The sequence below is a fragment of the Ylistrum balloti genome, unplaced genomic scaffold, assembly GCF_031769215.1.
Source record: "Ylistrum balloti isolate Yb309-2 unplaced genomic scaffold, AGI_CSIRO_Ybal_v1 Utg370124, whole genome shotgun sequence".
NCBI lineage: Eukaryota > Metazoa > Mollusca > Bivalvia > Pectinida > Pectinidae > Ylistrum > Ylistrum balloti.
This window is the reverse complement of record NW_026782139.1, coordinates 594,082-614,086: the sequence shown is the minus strand read 5'-3', so window position 1 is coordinate 614,086 and position 20,005 is coordinate 594,082. Positions and strand designations below refer to the sequence as shown.

Sequence of the window (20,005 nt, the reverse complement as noted above, 5' to 3'; positions counted from 1 at the left end):
ACATTTTATCCTTTTCTGTATACTAAAATGAAAACAGACAAAAATTGAGATTGCAAAGAATAAGAAATTCTGCCAATACCTTTAGGATGTCTGGTTTAGTCTTGAAAACTTTCATTGGGTGTTCAATCTTCCTGTAAAGCTGTCTTGCCCAGGCAATGCGGCCTGCGACTGGAGGAAGGTTTCTGGGTATGAGGGGCTCCGCTTTGTATTTTTGATACAGTTTACGGATGGATTCCAGATCTTTCCCATAGTTCATCAGTACCTTCATATACTTCTCATTCATGTCGAGCTGAGCACCGCCAATGTTCTCAAACTTGAACAGCAACTCAACAGACTTCTCGGTCTGTAGGAAGAAAACATTTCAAGGTTTATCAAATCATCCTATTTCTATGGAGTAAATTACAATGTTGAAGTAAATCCAGAAGGGGACAACTTCAAATGATAGGCAGGCTTCTTACAAAATATTGATAAAGAATAGGTCCACATTGATACTGAGTGGGTATATCAGAAGGATTATGGGACGTATAGTAATTACAGTACAATAAACTAGAAAAACAGAAATATTTCTCATTATGGATTGATCTTACAACATAACCGGCTAAAGCAAAATGATAGTACCTTCTCACAGAGGTGTTTCTGATACAAAACCTTCCATATAGTAATTCTTACTTTACACATGAGATCTACATGATGTGTATTGATAAATACATCCTCTGTGTATGTATCATCAATTTAGATTTTTTCATTAATATTTTTTTTCAAAATCCCACAAATTTGGTTATCAATACAACCATCTTTCCTATATCTTGACATATGCAAAACTACAAGATGACAATTACACAGAATCTGACATATAAAGCTGCACAGTCAATCAACATTAGGCGGTTACATATTGAACAGACAGATATGTGATTGACAACAAATCAATACAGATGGGTACACAGAACATATACAGTATGATTAATTTCACAGGATTTTGTGAAGACAGTATGCATGTGAACATTGACAATTACAAATACAGAACAACGATTGTTCTCAGAGAAACAAAAAATATATATACATGTGGTAGGAATCAGCTGAAAAATATTTAATGACCAGCTTTATGAAAAATATGAAATGATATAATTTTCAGTAACTAGGTATAGTAGTACCTATATTCCAGACAGTGTTTTGGGACAACCCTTGTCCTTGTAATCAATAGTATTTACAAGTTTTTGTCTCTCTTTTTTTTGTGTATTTTTGTTTCATCTCAGTCTCATGTTTTTTATTACCATATGGTCTTATGCTCTCAAAATCACAATTTTTAAATGTTTATTGAGGTATGGAGATACATGCAAATTTGGTTAAAATCTGCTGTTAAAACTCCTGTGTTGTCTGAGATATAGCTTTATGACACTCAGCACATGGTTTTATGACACCGATTGTAACCTATGTGAACACAACATGGATACTACTAAGTCACAATTTCACATGGACACGACAGCCTGCGAGAGCATGCAGGACCTACATATTCTTGGTCAGACTTCTACAAGGAAACAAAACAAACAAAAACAGGTAACAAAGATTTTAAATATTAATGATAAACTTATCAAACAAACATAGGACATTTTTGGTGAGAACATGAATCATCAAAACAGAAGAACAGGAACAGAGATGGAGACACACTTCAGGAAAAAGAAAACAAACTTAAAACAGAATCTAATATATTGTGTGACATTTTTTGTAAAAAAAGCTTGTTTGTACAAGCATCAAGAACATATTATCACATACAAAATGTTGTAATACTATGATCCCATAATATTTATATTTGATAGATAATCTGAACGAAGAAGACATATTCCAACATCTTGTCTGATTTCACCTATATGAGTACATACTTCATGATCTTTTATAATCTGACCTCTGTATCCCATTATTCTGTACTAACCAATTTTTCACTATGCTGACATCAGGAACACTTCAAATATAATGATATCTATGTTTTCTGGTATTATGTATAATTTAACAAGACACTGACGCCACTTAGATTAGAAAACTTTATTTCAGATTGTATTTTCTGATATAGAACATAAAACAATTCTCCGCAAGATGAAATTCCTGATTCTATTGCAAATGTGAAGTGTTGACATCCCTATAGATAAATCATGTTTCGAGATAACTGCTTTGAGTATTGATATTCACAACTTACCGTGAGAGACCTGGAGAACCAAGTGTCCATAAAATTCTGCATCGTCAGCCGCAGCCCCTCAATCTGGTTGCGGAACTCAACGTAGTCCATATCAAACTGTAATCAACAGTGTCAGACCAAAATCACATATTGACTTCCTATGACATCAGTGAAAATTTCCTTCATTCTCCAACAAAAACATATCGAAAATTGTGTTGATTTCACGAAATATTCTATGCATATTTTCAAAAGTAGCACAAATTTATACACGCCATTAATGTCAGCTCATCACCTGAAATCATTTTCTTATCATAAAGATCATATTTACATGAAGCCAGTGTCAAGCATCATTCCTTACTAACCTCCCCTTTTCTGTGGTCAAGTACATCATAATTCTTCTTCTTGGTTTGATCGACAATTGTCTTGTACTTGATCGCAATGCTATCAATCCCTTCAATTTTCACATCGTTTAGTCCAGCAAACATCTCCATGGTGTTCACCATATCAGCTATTCTCTCTAAACGACGACAAAAGGTGTCAAACTTCCCGAAGATGTAGTTCTCACTGAAAAAAATGACAACATGTACATTGATTAGTCAAGAATATGTCAAACCAAACAATGCTAAGATTTTCAAATCTGAAATTCCTTTCAGGTTCATTAATAATGTAAGTAAACATGAAAATTTACCTGAACTCAAACTTGCGTTCATTTGGGTTGTCACGGAGCTTCTGTTTGGTCTTCTGAAACTGTTTCTGGTACTCGTCATTGAGTTGAGTACATTCATTCAGCCTCTGCAGCAGGACGGGCCTGTAATTACAAATACAATAATCGTATAATAGAAAACATAACGTAAATATCAAATTCAATAGCTTGTACATGTTACATTGCAAAATACTAATTTTATATATCTTGGAAAAACTGTAGAAAGCAATTAGTTAGGTATTCATAATTTAATTATACATTCTTCACATACAAAAAAAAATATGAAGAGCGCTCCTTATACTGACCTACACATTTCATAATTACATGTAAGGTTTTCTAAGTTTATCTTCAACAGTGACCATGACCTTAGAAACAGTAATCTCATTTAATGCATTAAAATAATGACCAACTTCTTACTTTCCATTAATAACCAGTCAAAATTTTCACACCAAATGAAATCCTCAGACATTGGATAACTTACCTAGGAATATCCCATATCCTGGACACGTCATGCATGATGTAGGCTTTACAAGTGGTGATCATCTGGTTTGTGACCTTGACAAACAGAGAGGTCATGCGCTCCGATGTGTTGTAGTACTGAGAGATGCTGTAGATCATGCGGATGGCATTCATCAGACTCGGGATGTGTTCTACCATGGTAGCCTGTAAGTAGTTAAACAATGGTCAGTGATGGTCAAAGAGTGGTCATGTAATGGTCGGAGTTGGTCACAAATCTGTTATACAATGGTCAGAGACTGGTCAATGGTCAGAGTTGGTCAGACTGGTCAATGGTCAGAGTTGGTCAGACTGGTCAAATAATGGTCAGAGTTGGTCAGACTGGACAAACAATGGTCAGAGTTGGTCAGACTGGACAAACAATGGTCAGAGTTGGTCAGACTGGACAAACAATGGTCAGAGTTGGTCAGACTGGACAAACAATGGTCAGAGTTGGTCAGGTTGCAGTCATGTAAAAAAAAAAGATTTGAATACTAAAGAAATTTAACTTTTATTTTGAGTACCAACCTTTTTCAAGAAGTTATCAATATATTGTACTTACCGGAGTACACTTGACAAGTGGACCGAAGAATTTGTCCAGTGTATACAAGTATTTGACATTGTCCTTGGCTTCGTTAGCAGCATCAGTGATGCGACAGTCCTAGACAGTAAAACATACACCATTAAGGCAACAAAGTAGTGTGTGTTGCGTAATAGGTTAACATGCAGTAAACAGCTTACAACATTTGGTCAAAACTTTAAAGAAATTGGATTAAAATTTACAAAAAATAAGTACAAATTTCACAGCAAAAGTAAAATTTCCAAGGAATTGCACGAAAAATTCCAGAGAGATAAACATCCCCTCCACAATTAAATAAAGCTTCAGATACCAGCTGATAAATTCTGTGATATGAGTTCAAACAAAATAAATACACTCACCAATTCCTTCCAGTGGCGGAGAGATTTAGACTTGGCGACTTGCAGAACCCCGATGGTGGCCTTCACACGCTGGCTCTTCATCTGTTCGAGCAGGCTGTAACAGAATCACACATTAACATTCTGTAACATGCTGTAGTCAGATACAGAATATACTAGATATAAGCTGCAGCCATGATGGGAGGCACCAGACTGGACTTTACGACAGGTTGTAAACAGTCAGCTTTTACCAGCAATAACCCCCAGTCTGGTATTCAAACCATCCGTATCTTATGCTGTTCTATAGAATTATCAACTGATGCCATCATTGTCCTATAACGAGACCACCTCCTGACCCTGAGTCAAAAGTGATCTTTTGGCTCTCTGGGATAATTATCAGATAGACACAGGAGTTAAGATATTTTTAAGTTTGTTATCAAACTTCACTTCTTCCAATGACAAAAAGAAACTATGAATCAAAGTCATTTAAATTCTTGATCTAGAAAAATACAATGGAATAAATGCAGTATTCAATGATTTCCAGATTGTCAGATCTTTAGTGTTATTTCATCTACAACAAAACAAAAGTAAACCAGTTCAAACAACTTCGAATCTATACATCAAAGTTGAGTGTGATATACGCACTTGTTAAATTTGGCCATCCTGCTCTTCCAGTATGCAAGTTCGGCGGTGGGTCCAATATCGTCGGCCTCGCGCCTCATCTGTTCACTCTCCGCTAGCACCTGCTCAATCTGTTTGGACCAAGTCAACAGCAGGCTTTCAAATTTTTCCAGATACTCCGTGTTGGAAGCTGCAACATGGAAAAAGATTACCATTACAGATAAGCTGGATAAAGAAACTACTTATTAGCATTCCAAGTAAGTTTGATGAAACAAGTCACAAAACATCCACTTGAATGGATTAAGATTAACATGGTTAGTGCAAGCAAAAGATGCCCATCCTACTGAAACACCAAGTGTGTTTTCTCCTGTACTATGCAAATCTTTCTTTTGTTCATATTTTACTCACATTTCATTAATTATAATTCCTAATAATGGTTCTTAATTTTTTTTGTTAGGAAAAATTTCTGTAAAATACATTGAATGGAAGTATTTCAAATCTTTCTACAGAATGCAGTAAATATTTGAAAATTTGAACTGTTGTCAACAGTTGACAAATATTACACATTCAATAACATTTACCAATGCCCTGGTAGTCATTTGGGGACTCGATGGTGTCTATGACAGGCCCAACTCCATTTTCAGCCAGAGTCACCTGCCCCTCCATGTTGCGTACTGCAGACATGAGATTCTGGACAAACTTCTCAAGCTGTTCCAGGAACTCTTCGGCAGTAGCACTGTTAGCAGGAGCGGGAGGTGGTGGCCCTTCTTCGTTGGTCACAGGGGCAGGCTTCACCATACTAGTGCCCCATTGCTGTAAAGAGTTTTAGAGACAATGCTTTACTTTTATATCAGTATAATTCTACAGCAAAACCAGTATTTCATCTGAAAGAGGTGTTTTTGTTATCATTTTTCCAAAAAAATTGTAAATTGTTTGGGAAATTAGCAAGACTACTTTCAAATTTAAATAAAAATCTTCTTTTTTTATCTTTCTTTCGTAACTTCCTTGCTGAAATTTGAAACCATAATTCAGAGAACTTGAGAAAAAAATGTATAAAAATCTCTTCTCCTGGAAAAGTTTGGCAAGAATTACCATACCTCAAGAGATTTGAGGGCAGGCAGGATAATCTTGGAGAGATATCCTTGGAACCCACTGAGCACTTTTCCATTGCTACAGTCCATCATTCCAAAGTTGATCTCATTGGCAATGTTCTGGATGGTGATAGCTTTGGCTGTAGTACGCAAGAAATATAGGCACAGTCCATGACAGCCCTGGTCAGAAAAAAAACAAATAAAATTTTAGTTATAACAACCAAATTTCTTAAGCAACTGCTACATGTATTACCACACAAAACTAATAAAAGGGGATTTTGATGTTTCAACCATGTGGGCTAAGTAAAGGTGTGAGCAATATTGTGGTTCCTATTACTTCAGCTGCCAATGTAACCTGTTTTTCCTTTAAATACTATAGGAAGTTGACAATATAGATAAACCCTATATATTTCCTATGTAATTTTACCAGTGGGCAATAACAATAGTTTTGTCAAATTGACAGCCTTCTATTAAGGAATCTTTCTCATCCCCAACATGACTTCACTGGCATTATCAGGGATCACTCCTAACAATAGCCTTCTTTGGGCACTTCTTTCTCACTCGTCACCTTCCATACAAATTTCTACCTTGATGACTTGGCTGGAAATCACTTCAGTGATACATTTCCAATGATGAGGATTGGCAGGGGACCAGATCAACAAAAATAGTTTCTTATTTGTCCACAAGGTCTCCTAACCATCTACAAGAGGATGTGGTGCTTGTTGAAAGTTGAGAGCCAGATCAGAGACATACATAATGTCTATAGGTTTCATAACCACCCACAAGACGATGTGGTGCTTGTTGAAAGTTGAGAGCCAGATCAGAGACATACATAATGTCTATAGGTTTCATAACCACCCACAAGACGATGTGGTGCTTGTTGAAAGTTGAGAGCCAGATCAGAGACATACATAATGTCTATAGGTTTCATAACCACCCACAAGACGATGTGGTGCTTGTTGAAAGTTGAGAGCCAGATCAGAGACATATATAATGTCTCATAACCACCCACAAGACGATGTGGTGCTTGTTGAAAGTTGAGAGCCAGATCAGAGACATATATAATGTCTCTGGTTTAATTGACCACATTACAACAAAGGAATTTATGAAGCAGAAACTGACATTAATTTTCTACATATTGTGAGTCCTGTCTCGGAAAACAGCAATCCATCTCTATCACCCTGAATAAGATTTCTCCTTCAGAAAAAGCAACACGTTGAAGGATCGATATTTCTGACTGTGGTTTTATATAAAAGTCTTGATAAAAATATGCATATAATTCACCACTTTTTTAAACATAGAAATGTATAAAGATGAATCTAAATTCAGTATTGCAAATATCCCTTCCTATCTGGAATTGTCTTTCTGAAAAATGCTTGAACTATAGGTTGGATAAATTCAGAAAAACTATTACTTGCTGGCAATATTACATAAATATAGTTAAAGATAATTTGATGGATTTAACATGCAAAATTAGGAGAAATATCCCTCATAAAGGAACCCTACAACAATGGGCCACTTTAACCAATTTTTAATGAATGTCCAAAATAAGTTGGGTCAACCAATGCAAGAAAAGTAGAGACGTAAAAATTAGTTTGAAGGGGTCCAAGACCACTTGGCACCCTCTTACATTATTCCTGCTTCAGCTGATAGAACTATATGCTCTACCATTCAGATTTCTTTGTTAGTCAATAAAATAGCTGTATGGCTAGAAAACAAAGCTATCAGAAATCTGTACATCAATTTTTATAGGTGTTCAAATGATTTTCATTCAGGATTGTATAAATCACACTCTTGACTATACATTTTACATCATATGTCATGTCTGACATTAAAATTCAATTACTTGCTTATTTTCACAATTAGTGTGTCAAGCCTTGGTAATTAATTTATCATCGAACACAAGCCTAACACAGCTGTCAACAATAGCGGGACGATCAATGACCACCCCCCACACAGGATATGTTTTAATACACTCTACCCACTCCACTGATAAGGCAGTGTGATACTTGCTTTCTTTCTATATACCTGAGCATTCTGTCTGGGACCTTAACAATCGATGGTATTAATGTCGACTCTTTTTCTCTTTGGCTGTGTATACAGTCAGTACAACAGGTAGGCCGACTATCAATCAATACCTGTTTGTACAGGTAAGCATTGGGAATTGTTCTATAGACACAGGTAAATTATCTGTCTACCTGACAATTCAACTCATTAACCTTCCCTTAGAAACTGAGCTATAATTAAAGACTTGTCTGGTAATAAGTTTTGCATTATTAAAGACTGTGAAGCCATTGGATATAACAGAGTGATATATGAACTATAAATCAAGTACAGTCTCTATGACCAGTATCAAAGCCACCTGTCTCACACTGTAGCACAATTTATGATTTCTCATATTGTTGATGTCAGAGCATAGTGGTATGAATCTGTGAAATATTCAGATTATTTTTAAGGTTAGTAGGGGCAGGGGGAGCAAGTTTTGACACAAGGTAGATTTGGCCTTTACCGATTACAAACCCGTTTTCATTGTAAATCTTGTGTGTTAGAGGACATTTTTTCTTTTACAAAAGAATCTGACAGTAAGAAATTGGAATCCTGTTGCTCTTAATCTGACAGTCTCCAGAAACAGTTTCCACAAATGATGAGGCCAATGACAGATACTTTTATAGTGTCATCACACTGGAATATCATACCTTGACAGGGTAAAAAGATACCAAACTCAGTCAAATTACCATGACAACAAGCTAAGTCGTGATTGTGTGTCCTACTGAATGTTAAACGATAAGCACGGAGCATAATGTACCATTATGAGTTTGGTATGTCACAGCTGAGAAGTAGATCAAAAAGCCTTCCTTAATAGGGCACTGTAAGTCAGCTCATGGCAGAAAATGTCAGTATCCAAAATGAAAATGAGATAAACCCCTGTATAAAAGATACCGGACAGTCAGACTGATTGATGGTGAAACCCTAAGGTCCTCTCTGGTAGTGTCAACCATTGGCTTAAAAGTATGGAAATATCATTGATTGAAATTTCACCTTAATGATGTCCTGCCAGTATTTTCCTGGGTACCTATTTTCAGAGCTAATGGAGCCTATCATCTATTATAGTAACAGTATGTGCTAAGTGTATACATTTCTTATATCATCATACATTTAACTGTCCTATGTTAAAAGTCACCCACATGTCTACAGAGGTAATACTAGCTACCAACATATTCTTTGTAACTAATACATCTCTAGCACTTAAGATCAAATCAGTGTTAACAGGTTCCTGTCTCAAAGGCAGATCAACATTGAAAGAAAATTAGATTTGTAGCAAAACAGAAATCAAAGATCTTTTAGATAGGAAATTTACCTGTAAAATGTTAAAAAGATTTAAGTGAGGTATAAGTTACAGGTAAGAAGGAAGCCTAATAGTTAGGAGGGGCAGATCATAACAACTTAATTGTCAGTATTAAAACTTCCCATTCATCACAGAAATGCTCGGCTATAAATTTACTTGACAGTCTTAATATCATGTCAAAGAAGAGAGAAATATTTAGGTATAGTAATTTCACATATAAATGTGTTAATACCATAGACAGGTCAAGAACAAGAACAGGGGCAAAGAACTCCTCAGGGATTTAACTGCTTTGATTTATAAGTTACATGACCCGATCTATCTTGTTTTATCAATTTGAGTTATTACTCTTGACAATGACATATTATGCACATCAATATTTTTCATCAGAAATTGCATTCATAAGGCTGTAAATGAAACAAATCAGTGTCATTTGAATGCTTCACCTGTCTTACATAACTACTGGTCTACATGACTGACTGACATTCATGTCACTGAAAAATTTCTTGTTTACAATTGAAACATCACATGACATGCTATATATTGCTTCACATCACCAAAGATTATGTAATAAGAAAGCCCCCAACATTGTCAAGGTTGATGTCACATGATGTGCTATAAATAGCTCCAAATCGCCTAGTGTGACATCATTGGAATGCTGTCCACATGTACATGGTTGACATCACATGATGTTAAACTCACCTCCACATCGCCAGGTGTGATGAAGAGTTTCTTCGTCGTGTTACTTCCTGTTGGGTCCCTGTAGTCCTTTTGCTGTAAACACAAAAAAGGCTCATGTAAATTTTAGTCACTTTTAAGTATAAAAACATTTTATAGATCCAGATAAAAAACTCTATCTTGATGGTCTTCAAACGATTGACATCAGTGGTTGGATCATTTGATTATACAAACTACAAACTAAAGTAGACATTATAACCAGGGGTGTTCATATCTATTTCTTTTCCTTCTACAAATATCTAGAGTAATCTGTGTTATATAGGAGTCCTACATTTTACCATCAAACATAACTGATTTCATTATTATTTACTTTTCTGAACAAACTTCCGCCTCTAACCCTTTGTACTTACCTGCACCGTCTGATAGAAGAAAATGAGTTTTCTTGCTCCATCAGCCTTAAAGATTTCTTCAATCAAGTCAAACTGTGAAGACAAATTTAAATCCCTTTTCAGCATGTGTAAATTCAAATCTCGTTTTTTATATATTCATTTTTTTTGATAATTACCCTACATCAGGTGTGAGATTTTCTTGTAGCAAAATGAACAAATTACAGCATGATCTGCGTGTAATATTTCTGCTCTATTGACACCAAATCTGACCAGTCATGACAAATAGAGATTGAGTTTCACCACTTCCTTAATAACAACAATGATTATACTGTGTAAGGTAATGTTAGCTATCATGGTGGCTGTTGATACAATCTAACCTTCATGTTCAGGTAAAATACAAAACCAATTACGGTTATATAGAGTGTTTAAAAACAGGAAACAATTACAAAATGTTTCAATCTTAGGTTTTTCTTGAAAGAAAATAATGTCTTTTTTTTTCTTCCAGAAATAAGATTGACAGAAGTCCTTATTGAATAAATTTTGTCTGTCAGAAAAACAAAAAAACTTACTCTTTCATCTCCAAATACAAAGTCCTCAACATTGCTCACTTCCAGTCCCAAGGCATCTGCAATCTGTTCAGACATAATCAATGATTAATTCCAATAAAACATCACACAAGTGCTGAAAATTTATATACTTCTGTTATTTAAATTCTGGGTTTAACTATTTAACTACAATTCTCTTGCCTCAGATTTTTGAAGTGACTAACTGAATCACCTCATCTGATAAGATGGTCCTTAAAAATAAAGTTAATTATCGTAAATATTAACTATAACTATTAGCTATTAAAACATAAATATTAAAAAATGTTTTAATATGTTGATTACTTTTGAAATCTCCATTGCAGTCTCCTCTTTGAACCCACTGGACTGAGGATGTTACCATAAGTAGCTGACAAATCTTTTACCCTATATTATACTTTTAATGAACTGGTCTCCTTGACTACCAAGTAAATCAAAGTTTCTTACCCTTCAGTAGAAATAGTTGCTTTACTTACATAACCACAGATTTAGTTATAGGTGTTTTGTCATTAATTAGGACATCTCTGACAACAGCTAATTAACATTTATGCAGCAGATAAACAAAATCAGTAGAAATATTGCCTTTTTAAGTAAAGTTGTGCCAAGACATATCTTTTTGAAACATGTCATTAATTTGTATATTTGCTTTGAACAAACACTGCCAGAATCTCATGATCTGGGTTGAAAACTCTATTGTTGGGACTTGATATTCATTTATTCCTGTTTAAAAGTCAGATTCAAATTTTAAAACTCACCTGTTTGAATATGTAGTTGTGTCGAGCATCACACTGTGAAGAGAAAAATTAAATTTATGTCAGTATTTATGTCAGTATTTCTCTTAAGAATCTTCATTTAAGTGCTTGATCAAAGTTAGAAATGGAATGAATCACAATTCTGATATTAGAGAAAAAAAACATAGTATACTTATTGTAAATGTATATATTATAGAACAGTCTTATTCCGGCAGTAAGCCAGGTATTTGTTAAGTTTAAATCAATTTCATTTTATCAATAGTGATCGTACCAAGCAAGCACAGGTATTCAGTATTCCTTCCCAAACAAGACATCGGAATACACTGTTTGTGTGCCATTAAACTTTATCAAATGAGTCATATAATAGCTTTCATATACCATCATTTGTGCCTACAAAATTGACAAATAGATTTCCTCATAATGCTGGCTAGACATTAGATATAAGGCTATTGATGAGGAGCTCAAATTGCAGATTATTGGTTCACAGTACTTTTGCTCCTTTGCGATATTATAATTTAGGTATTGCTTAATGACCAGCTCCTGTCAGGGCCGGGATGGTCAAAGTGGGATGGGGGTAGGTGGGGTTGAGATGATGGGTGTCGTGAGCCATTCATTATCAATGACTGAATTCACAACTATCATATACAGTGAAATCAATCTATCCTTTTTCTGATCCAAATTCTCTCCAACCTAACCAAATTTCACATCGACCCCAGCAAAATCTTATTTTCACCTGATTAGAAAAATAGGGCAACTGAGACTCAAAGGTGTGCACTTAAAAAGAATTAATTGCAAGCTGAAATAGTTCAAATAACACACGGAAAAAATTCACCTATTTTCATTGAGAAGTAAATGTAAATTTGTGAAAACTATCGGGACCTTGTCTTGCTAAGATTTTTGTACATAGCAACCATGTTCACTCGTCATTGTGTGTAGCAGCCCCATTCACTCGTTATTGTATACCACCTTAATTAGTATCACTGTAACTCTACACTTTACGTGTCTTCATATTACCTTAGCTGTGTGTATTGAATTGATATGGAAAATTTACAATAAGTGCCATATCATGTTTACCAGCTAAAGAGGTATGCATGTGTCAATTATAGCCTTAAGTTGAATACCATCAGCTATACAATATATCAGGTGTTCTCAATATACATTATATAGATATATACCTTTGCTTAACTATCAAAACCATACTTCATGCCATTTTTATCCAATATCTCTTTCCTGAAGTTAGAGATTCACAAAACAGACAAAATCATAAGTCAGGGCTCGAAAAAAGATCTGATAAGAAATTTGAAAATACTTCAATAAATTCTATGATCTAGCTTCTTTCAAAATTTTGTAGACATGACCCAAGCTATTTTAAATTGAATATGCTGGGATACTCTGATACGTCCTATGTCACATTGTACTGTTGGTTCAACCAGTTAACATTACCAAACCAATTTACTTATCTCCAAAAGCTTGCCATTGTTAATTTATGAGTGTCGAATCAATACTACAATGTTGGTATCTCATTCCACATGTAAAACCACAACACCCTCCTTTAAACATTTAAACAAAAGTACCTGGGATCTTCCTATACCAAAAACCTATGAAGTTTATTGTCACCAAGCTGAAAGGCAGTGCCATGAATTTTCCAGTAGCAGTAATGTGTGTTCATGTAGAACCATTTCAAAATTAGCTATGGTTTTCATTTATGGTTTAACTATATATGGTACAGACACCAACTAGGATACAGTGTTTCGAAAAAGTCCCAGCTTCACAAAACATGTAGATATTAAATTTTCAAATCAATATATAAATTATATCAATATCAATATTTTACATCTCTGGTACTGAATTACTTCTCTAGGTCCTTACATGTGTACGTGCAATTTTAGCTTAAATTCAAAATTTTCCAAATGCTATAATCTATTTAATTATTTAGCTGATCAAAACTTGAGCTTAGGCAATGGAGAAAATAGTGAGATATAATACAATATTCACCACACAGCCACCACAGCCAACTTTTATGACATATTCAGAACAAAAGTGATCTCCCTAGAGGACATGCTCTTTCATATTCTTGTTGTTAATTTTGCATTCCAAAACCACCAGTGTATCATACAAGAGTATGCACCGTAAGCAAATATTTACGGTACTAATCTACAGCTCATAACAATGGACTACACATATTTATATAAAATCCTCATCATTTTTGCGTTTATTCCCTTAAATCTGTAGCTTTACATCATAACTCCTTTCGTGGTGATTAAATTCAAGATTACCAGATTAAATTGTTATTTTTTTCCAAATATTGCAGTATGATAAACATGAATAGAGAATTAAGAAAAACAAATTATCTGTCTCATCAATTAAAGTTAAAACAAATTCCTACTTTTTTAATTTCAGAAATGACTTGTGAGAAAGGATACTGTTCAGACAGACTGGGTTTAGCTTTATGCAAATCTTACTTCCTAAATACAAATAGTTATTAAAATCTCATACTTCTGGTACATGGTTAATCAAACATCTTACTTTTTTCATATTAATTTCCTCCTGATCATTTTCCAATCCTGTTACAAGTTTACGAATAAACATGTTGAATTATTTTGTATTCCAAGCAAACAACCAGCAAGATAAACTGGACACAACTACGCATTGTATATTTTGGACAAAGGTTTGTATAGGATAATAACAGATCACCAAATAAATAATTCACACAGCCCCATAATAACAAATGTGGAAAATAATTAGCCATGGGATGTACACAGAACTTGATACCACAGATTTTTTATCAGGAATGTAGAAAAAACATAAAAACTGTCTGATTACTTGGTGCATCTGATACGACATGGCTATCTCATGCTGCTGCCTACAGATTTAATTATTAACACTTGATTCTGTACACCTGTGGGACAGATCCATCTGATGGAAGTGGTCGGGTGGCGCAGTGGTAACGCACTCGCCTTTCACCTAGCCGACCAGGGTTCGATTCCCGGAATGGACGTGAAAAGGTAAGGGGTCACCTGCCTGACCACGTGGGTTTTCCCTGGGCACTCCGGTTTCCTCCCACAATAAGACCCCTCTTACATCCGGGCCAACAAGAGTGATTAGTATAAGTATTAGTATAAGTTAACATAACTTGTTTCGCAATTGTTGTAAAATAAATAAAGTTTATATTTATATTATCCATCTGATCATATTTCTTAGATATCCTCAGAAATGAAATCAACAGAATGTTTTTTTCTTTCAGACTGCCGCTAGAATTGTATACCAATACAGAAATTTAAGGAAGACATGGTCCATTGTGAGAACAATGTATGTCTCACAATGTACTTCATGTCACTGGTAATTTTTAAGGGGGATTTATTTTTTCTGATTTTATGGGTACTCCTAATCCACCAATTTATATGTCCATGAGCTTTCGAAATCAGTAGAAATAACTTAATAGTATCTATCCATGATATAGTGATGTTTTTTGAAAAACCACAAAATTTAGCCCTGTGAAAACACGTGATTCTTAAGTATAAGGTTTAGCGTGAAATTAGATTAGAAGGAAACTATGACTGTTGGAGCCAAATCCGGTACCCAGTGATCAACATTGTCTACCAATCAAATATCATACAATTAACTGATGCTAAGAATTTCAGTCTAAGTCTACCAGCATAGTACACTACAGTCTGAAAATTCAGAAATGAACAACAGCTCTCAACTATCTTAATCATAATCACATCATAAAACTATCCTGATATCTGCCACCAGCCGAAAACAAAAAATTGAGTTTTATAGAATGTTAAATCAGAACATTAATGTAACAATGGACCTTGGTGAGTTCCTTCTGTTTGTAACCACGATCACGTATAAATGATGAATAAAAAAGACAACATGAAATCTTTTTCTTAGTTTACTTTTTCTTTTAAATCACTTCTAAAAACTCCAAAAAATCTTCATTGCTGTTCCGTCCAAAACTGTCTCTTTATACATTATCAAAATAAAACCTCACAATGACAGGAAAATATTCTACCAATATTTCTGTCACACATAATGAAACTAATTAGCATGCTATTAGTTAACTTATAAACTGACTGATATCAAATCACATTAGTTCTATAGGTTGCCAGTTAGTCTCTGTATGATCTCTTTAAAGCCCAATACATTTTAATCCCATGCCTTACTTTTTCACAAGCATGAATAAGTCTTTTGCATTGATCAAATAGTTGTACTTAACAAAATGCATTTAACTTAACACAGAACATAAAATCTCCTGTGTACATTTGTCAAGATATTTATATGGTAAACTTCAATACACGGTTTGACGAGTACAATGGAGGGTACAATACTTTGACTAATCTATGCAAGGTTTTTGGTTTATCTGAGATTGAACAAAGGTTTTAATCAGTAGTGTAACAATACATTGTGTTAATACACTACATAGTTACCAGTAAACCGTTAATATAAAGACAAACAACTCCAGGCATGTGTCTAATGTTCTTACCATAACACTGACTTCTTAACCCCTCCCAAATGGATATATTTAATTTTGTGAACATTGTACGAAGAAATCTCATTATTATGGAGTAGCCCTGACTACACTCTGCCAAACATGGTTGGTGTATATATACCTATACGAGAACCTTTGTACTTATATCAGAGACCAAAGTTGTACAATAGATATATAACTATCTCATTCGATTCTCAACCCCCAACCTGTGTATTTAGGTATTGTCGACTATTTAAGTAAATTAATATCCTGTATTGAATTTGTGTTCTCCACCATGAATTGAACAAGTACAGCTTTGTCATCCTGACATTGATTTAGGTTCAAACACAGACAAAATGGGAATTCCTCCAATATATCTAGCGTCAGTACACGTAATTTCTGGCAAGCTCAGCGTGTATATGCTCCTACTGATGTCCAGCATTATATTCAGTATCATGAATTAAACAGAAAATAAAATGTTCAACTCCAAATATAACTTAATATTTCAAGTTTAGTTCTTTCAACATCTCCACTCCATGTTTGACTAAAACAAGCTCCTAACATAACCCCATGAGAAACATTTGCTAGCGGATAGTACAGCCTTTATTTTTGATTATGGAACAAACTTAAATTGGAAATTATATTAAATGCTCTGAAGAACACCTTTCTCTATTAATTTCTGATTAACAATAATCAACTCTGTATTAAGTCAATTGTAAAAACTGAATTAGAGTTGCCATAAATCTTTTTTTTTTTTTTGGCAAACCAAATATATTGCTGTAACTTGTTTTTCAATATTGCTTTCCTCTTTGCATTCTTTTGTATTTTCGGTAGACTTATATACAAAGGATCTTAAAATGTATTTTTTGTTTTTAATACTTTTAATTCATGTTAAAATTGTCCCACATTATCAGAGTAATTCAACATTAAAAAACACTAGGAACTAAATGTATATCAGCATGTGAAGAGAAGAAAGTTATTTAGTTATTTAACACCTGTAGAAAACTTTCCACACTGACAGAAAACATTAAAATATCCATGATTTACAAGCTTACAAATGCTTATATCTAGAAAAAGTATTGAACAAAAAGACTCAGAACCAATCCACAATAATCTTTACCAGCAGTTCATTTTAAACCCTAGCCATACAAATGACCTAATAGAGATATTCTGAAGCAAATATGACTGTGAACAACACTACAGAAACCAGGTGAGTATAATCTTAAATCGTTATAAAACGTCCTTAATTCTTTATACAGGTAATGATTGATCATAGTCAATAGCCATTATCCTTGAAACGTTAACATTCAAAACAGAATAATTAGTCAAGCCCGGATTCCACTTAGTGAGCTTTAGTTGTTTGAGTTGTAAACTAAATGATCCTTCTGGCATTACATAATTTGGTCTAGTACTATTCTGTGTTCATACATACATATATATACAGTTCAATGGATGATACTTGGGTAACTCTCAAATCATACATTATGTATGACGTCCATAACAACATCATCGTCAAGCGTGCTTGAATGATCGGAATGAAATTTATTCCATTTCCTTTGAAATGATCACTAAAATATGTATTTCTTTTATCTGAGAAATCAACCTGAACAACAACACCTGGATATTCTAATTAAGCTGCTGTTTGATATTCATGAAAATGTAACTGATAGAAATCTTACTCTAATTTGCAATTAAGCAAATCATAGTTTGGATTGCAAATTGAATACAAACACTGGGAAGTGGATGGTGTTTTGTAACTGGGAGTGGTCAATAAAATGCTCTATTTAACAGCGAGTTTCTAACATTTGCATTTCACCTGAATGTTCAGAATAGAAGCCATTTGTATGGTAACTTTGATCAAATGTAATCATGAGAAAAAGAAATATCCGGTAAAAATAGCAGAGTTTATGACCAACTAATAGACCTGTGTGATATCTTTTTTTGTTTTTTTATTGTAGGGTTGAAAGAAATAGACAATGACTTCTCAGAAGTAAATCTATAACATTCATGTCTTAGAAGAGAGTCTATCAAAGGGATTGATAACAAAAATCAAATTGATCACGTAAGTTATTATTATTATTACATTCTTAACGGCCCATCAACACATAAAAGGTCAGTAATTTTGTGGCTTGGTAAAAAAGGTATACAACACCTATTCATGTTCAAAGTGTGTCTCAGATCTTTACATTTTTCTAAAGGACTGCAGTTTATTCCTAAAACCAGAATTTCTTAAAAGAAACTAAAATTCTGACTTTTGTCAAGAGAGGATTTAGATTTTTTTTATACAGCTGTAATTACAATAAGCATATATTCTGTAAATTTAAAGAACAGAATAGCAATATTAACATTCCTAAATGAAGTATACATGGTATTATATGTCAGAACACTGCACTTCATGATCTGTCCTAACTCAAGATTTTCTCAAAAAAATTTCTCCTCCCTGATTCCACCTCACAACCTAACTATAACCCCTCCATGAAGGAGAATTGAAAAGAAAAAAACTTTACAGGTTGTGTTATAAGAACTTTATTCTTTTGACATAACCTGAACCTGACGGGAAGTTCTAAGTTGAAGTTTCAAGTTACATGTTAATATCTTTGACAACTTCAAAATGTCAATCAAACCGCTATCTTTGATGTAAGTATACCTTGTCTTAGGTTTGTAGCCTACATGCCGAGTCTATAATTTACCTGGGGTACGTATGATCAATAAAAGTGGATAATTTCATCATGATGTAACAGCAGTGTAAAGTTTTATTTAATCATCAACGAAATCTCTCAACTTTAGAAACTGAACAACTCCGAAATATCGAGTGAGTGGTTAGAAGTTTTACAACTGGTAGATGAACTCCTTATCAGAAGGGCTGCGCTAGGGTGGCTTGTAATCGTGTTGAAACAAACACCCTCAGATAAGTCTTGTTTGGCAGTTTATACAGTATTGACAAAACGCTGTCAGATGTAACCTATATTCGGTACTTAATCATTTTCATAACTGATTTTCTAACACAAATTCTTTGGCAATTATGATGACAAAATCTGTTTAACCACTTTGTCATTTGTAACTAAAGTATATTCATAAAGAGCTTGAAATTTGATTTTAAAAGTACTTGACCACAAAGAAATATTCCCCTTATTTTAATACTGAGTTCCCAATTCTTGTAAAATATTTTGTATTTTCAGAAATGATCATTACACCATAACTGTATAATAATTAATACAGTACTAATAAAGTAATCAAGTAGTCAACACGGAACAAATCATAATTATCTCCCATTTTCATATAAAGACCTTTTTAAATTTGTTCATCGAGATTTCCACTCACAAGTGTGTCCACTGACAAAGGACATCCCCTTAAATCCTCTTATGAGGGGAAGCCAAATAAAGATATATGTACCTGTGGGCTTATGTAAATCTTCAGGTGACAAACTCAAAAGTGAGAGGTATAACAAAATCTTATATACACAAAGTCTTTTATTCCAGTCTATTTAAACATGATTTAAGCCCATTCACCCTTCAATAACCATTTATAGACTCTTTTAGAAACATGAAAACCTATGCAGTATGATATTAGATTTTTTGCATATTTGTTCAGTAGTATTTGCCTTATTTCCAGAACAATGATCAAAGTGTGATCTTCACAATACTGAAATACATATATATCACTCGCAAGATATACTGTACAATTATTGTAGACGCGAAAGCAAAAATGGTCACATTAAAGTCTTTTGAGTTGGAATCGTGGGTCAATTGTACAACCGCATAATGTTGAAAGTAGAATATAATAGTATACATATCTTCCC

The 20,005-nt window shown here is 34.1% G+C and overlaps 1 protein-coding gene across 1 annotated transcript in view; it reads right to left on the bottom strand.

Annotated features, from left to right (window-relative positions):
• The window catches only part of LOC132550432 (dynein axonemal heavy chain 5-like), a 73,762-nt gene that overhangs the window by 50,238 nt on the left and 3,519 nt on the right, over positions 1-20,005 (bottom strand). Inside the window, exons 4-17 of the mRNA XM_060214500.1 lie at positions 11,739-11,771; positions 10,972-11,034; positions 10,420-10,495; positions 10,038-10,084; positions 5,999-6,172; positions 5,483-5,714; positions 4,926-5,091; positions 4,305-4,398; positions 3,928-4,026; positions 3,352-3,533; positions 2,856-2,975; positions 2,530-2,731; positions 2,189-2,284; positions 80-343 (exon numbers count right to left, since the gene is read on the bottom strand). Of these exons, the coding sequence (XP_060070483.1) occupies positions 80-343; positions 2,189-2,284; positions 2,530-2,731; positions 2,856-2,975; positions 3,352-3,533; positions 3,928-4,026; positions 4,305-4,398; positions 4,926-5,091; positions 5,483-5,714; positions 5,999-6,172; positions 10,038-10,084; positions 10,420-10,495; positions 10,972-11,034; positions 11,739-11,771 (1,848 nt within the window). The remainder of the gene's footprint in view (positions 1-79; positions 344-2,188; positions 2,285-2,529; positions 2,732-2,855; positions 2,976-3,351; positions 3,534-3,927; positions 4,027-4,304; positions 4,399-4,925; positions 5,092-5,482; positions 5,715-5,998; positions 6,173-10,037; positions 10,085-10,419; positions 10,496-10,971; positions 11,035-11,738; positions 11,772-20,005) is intronic.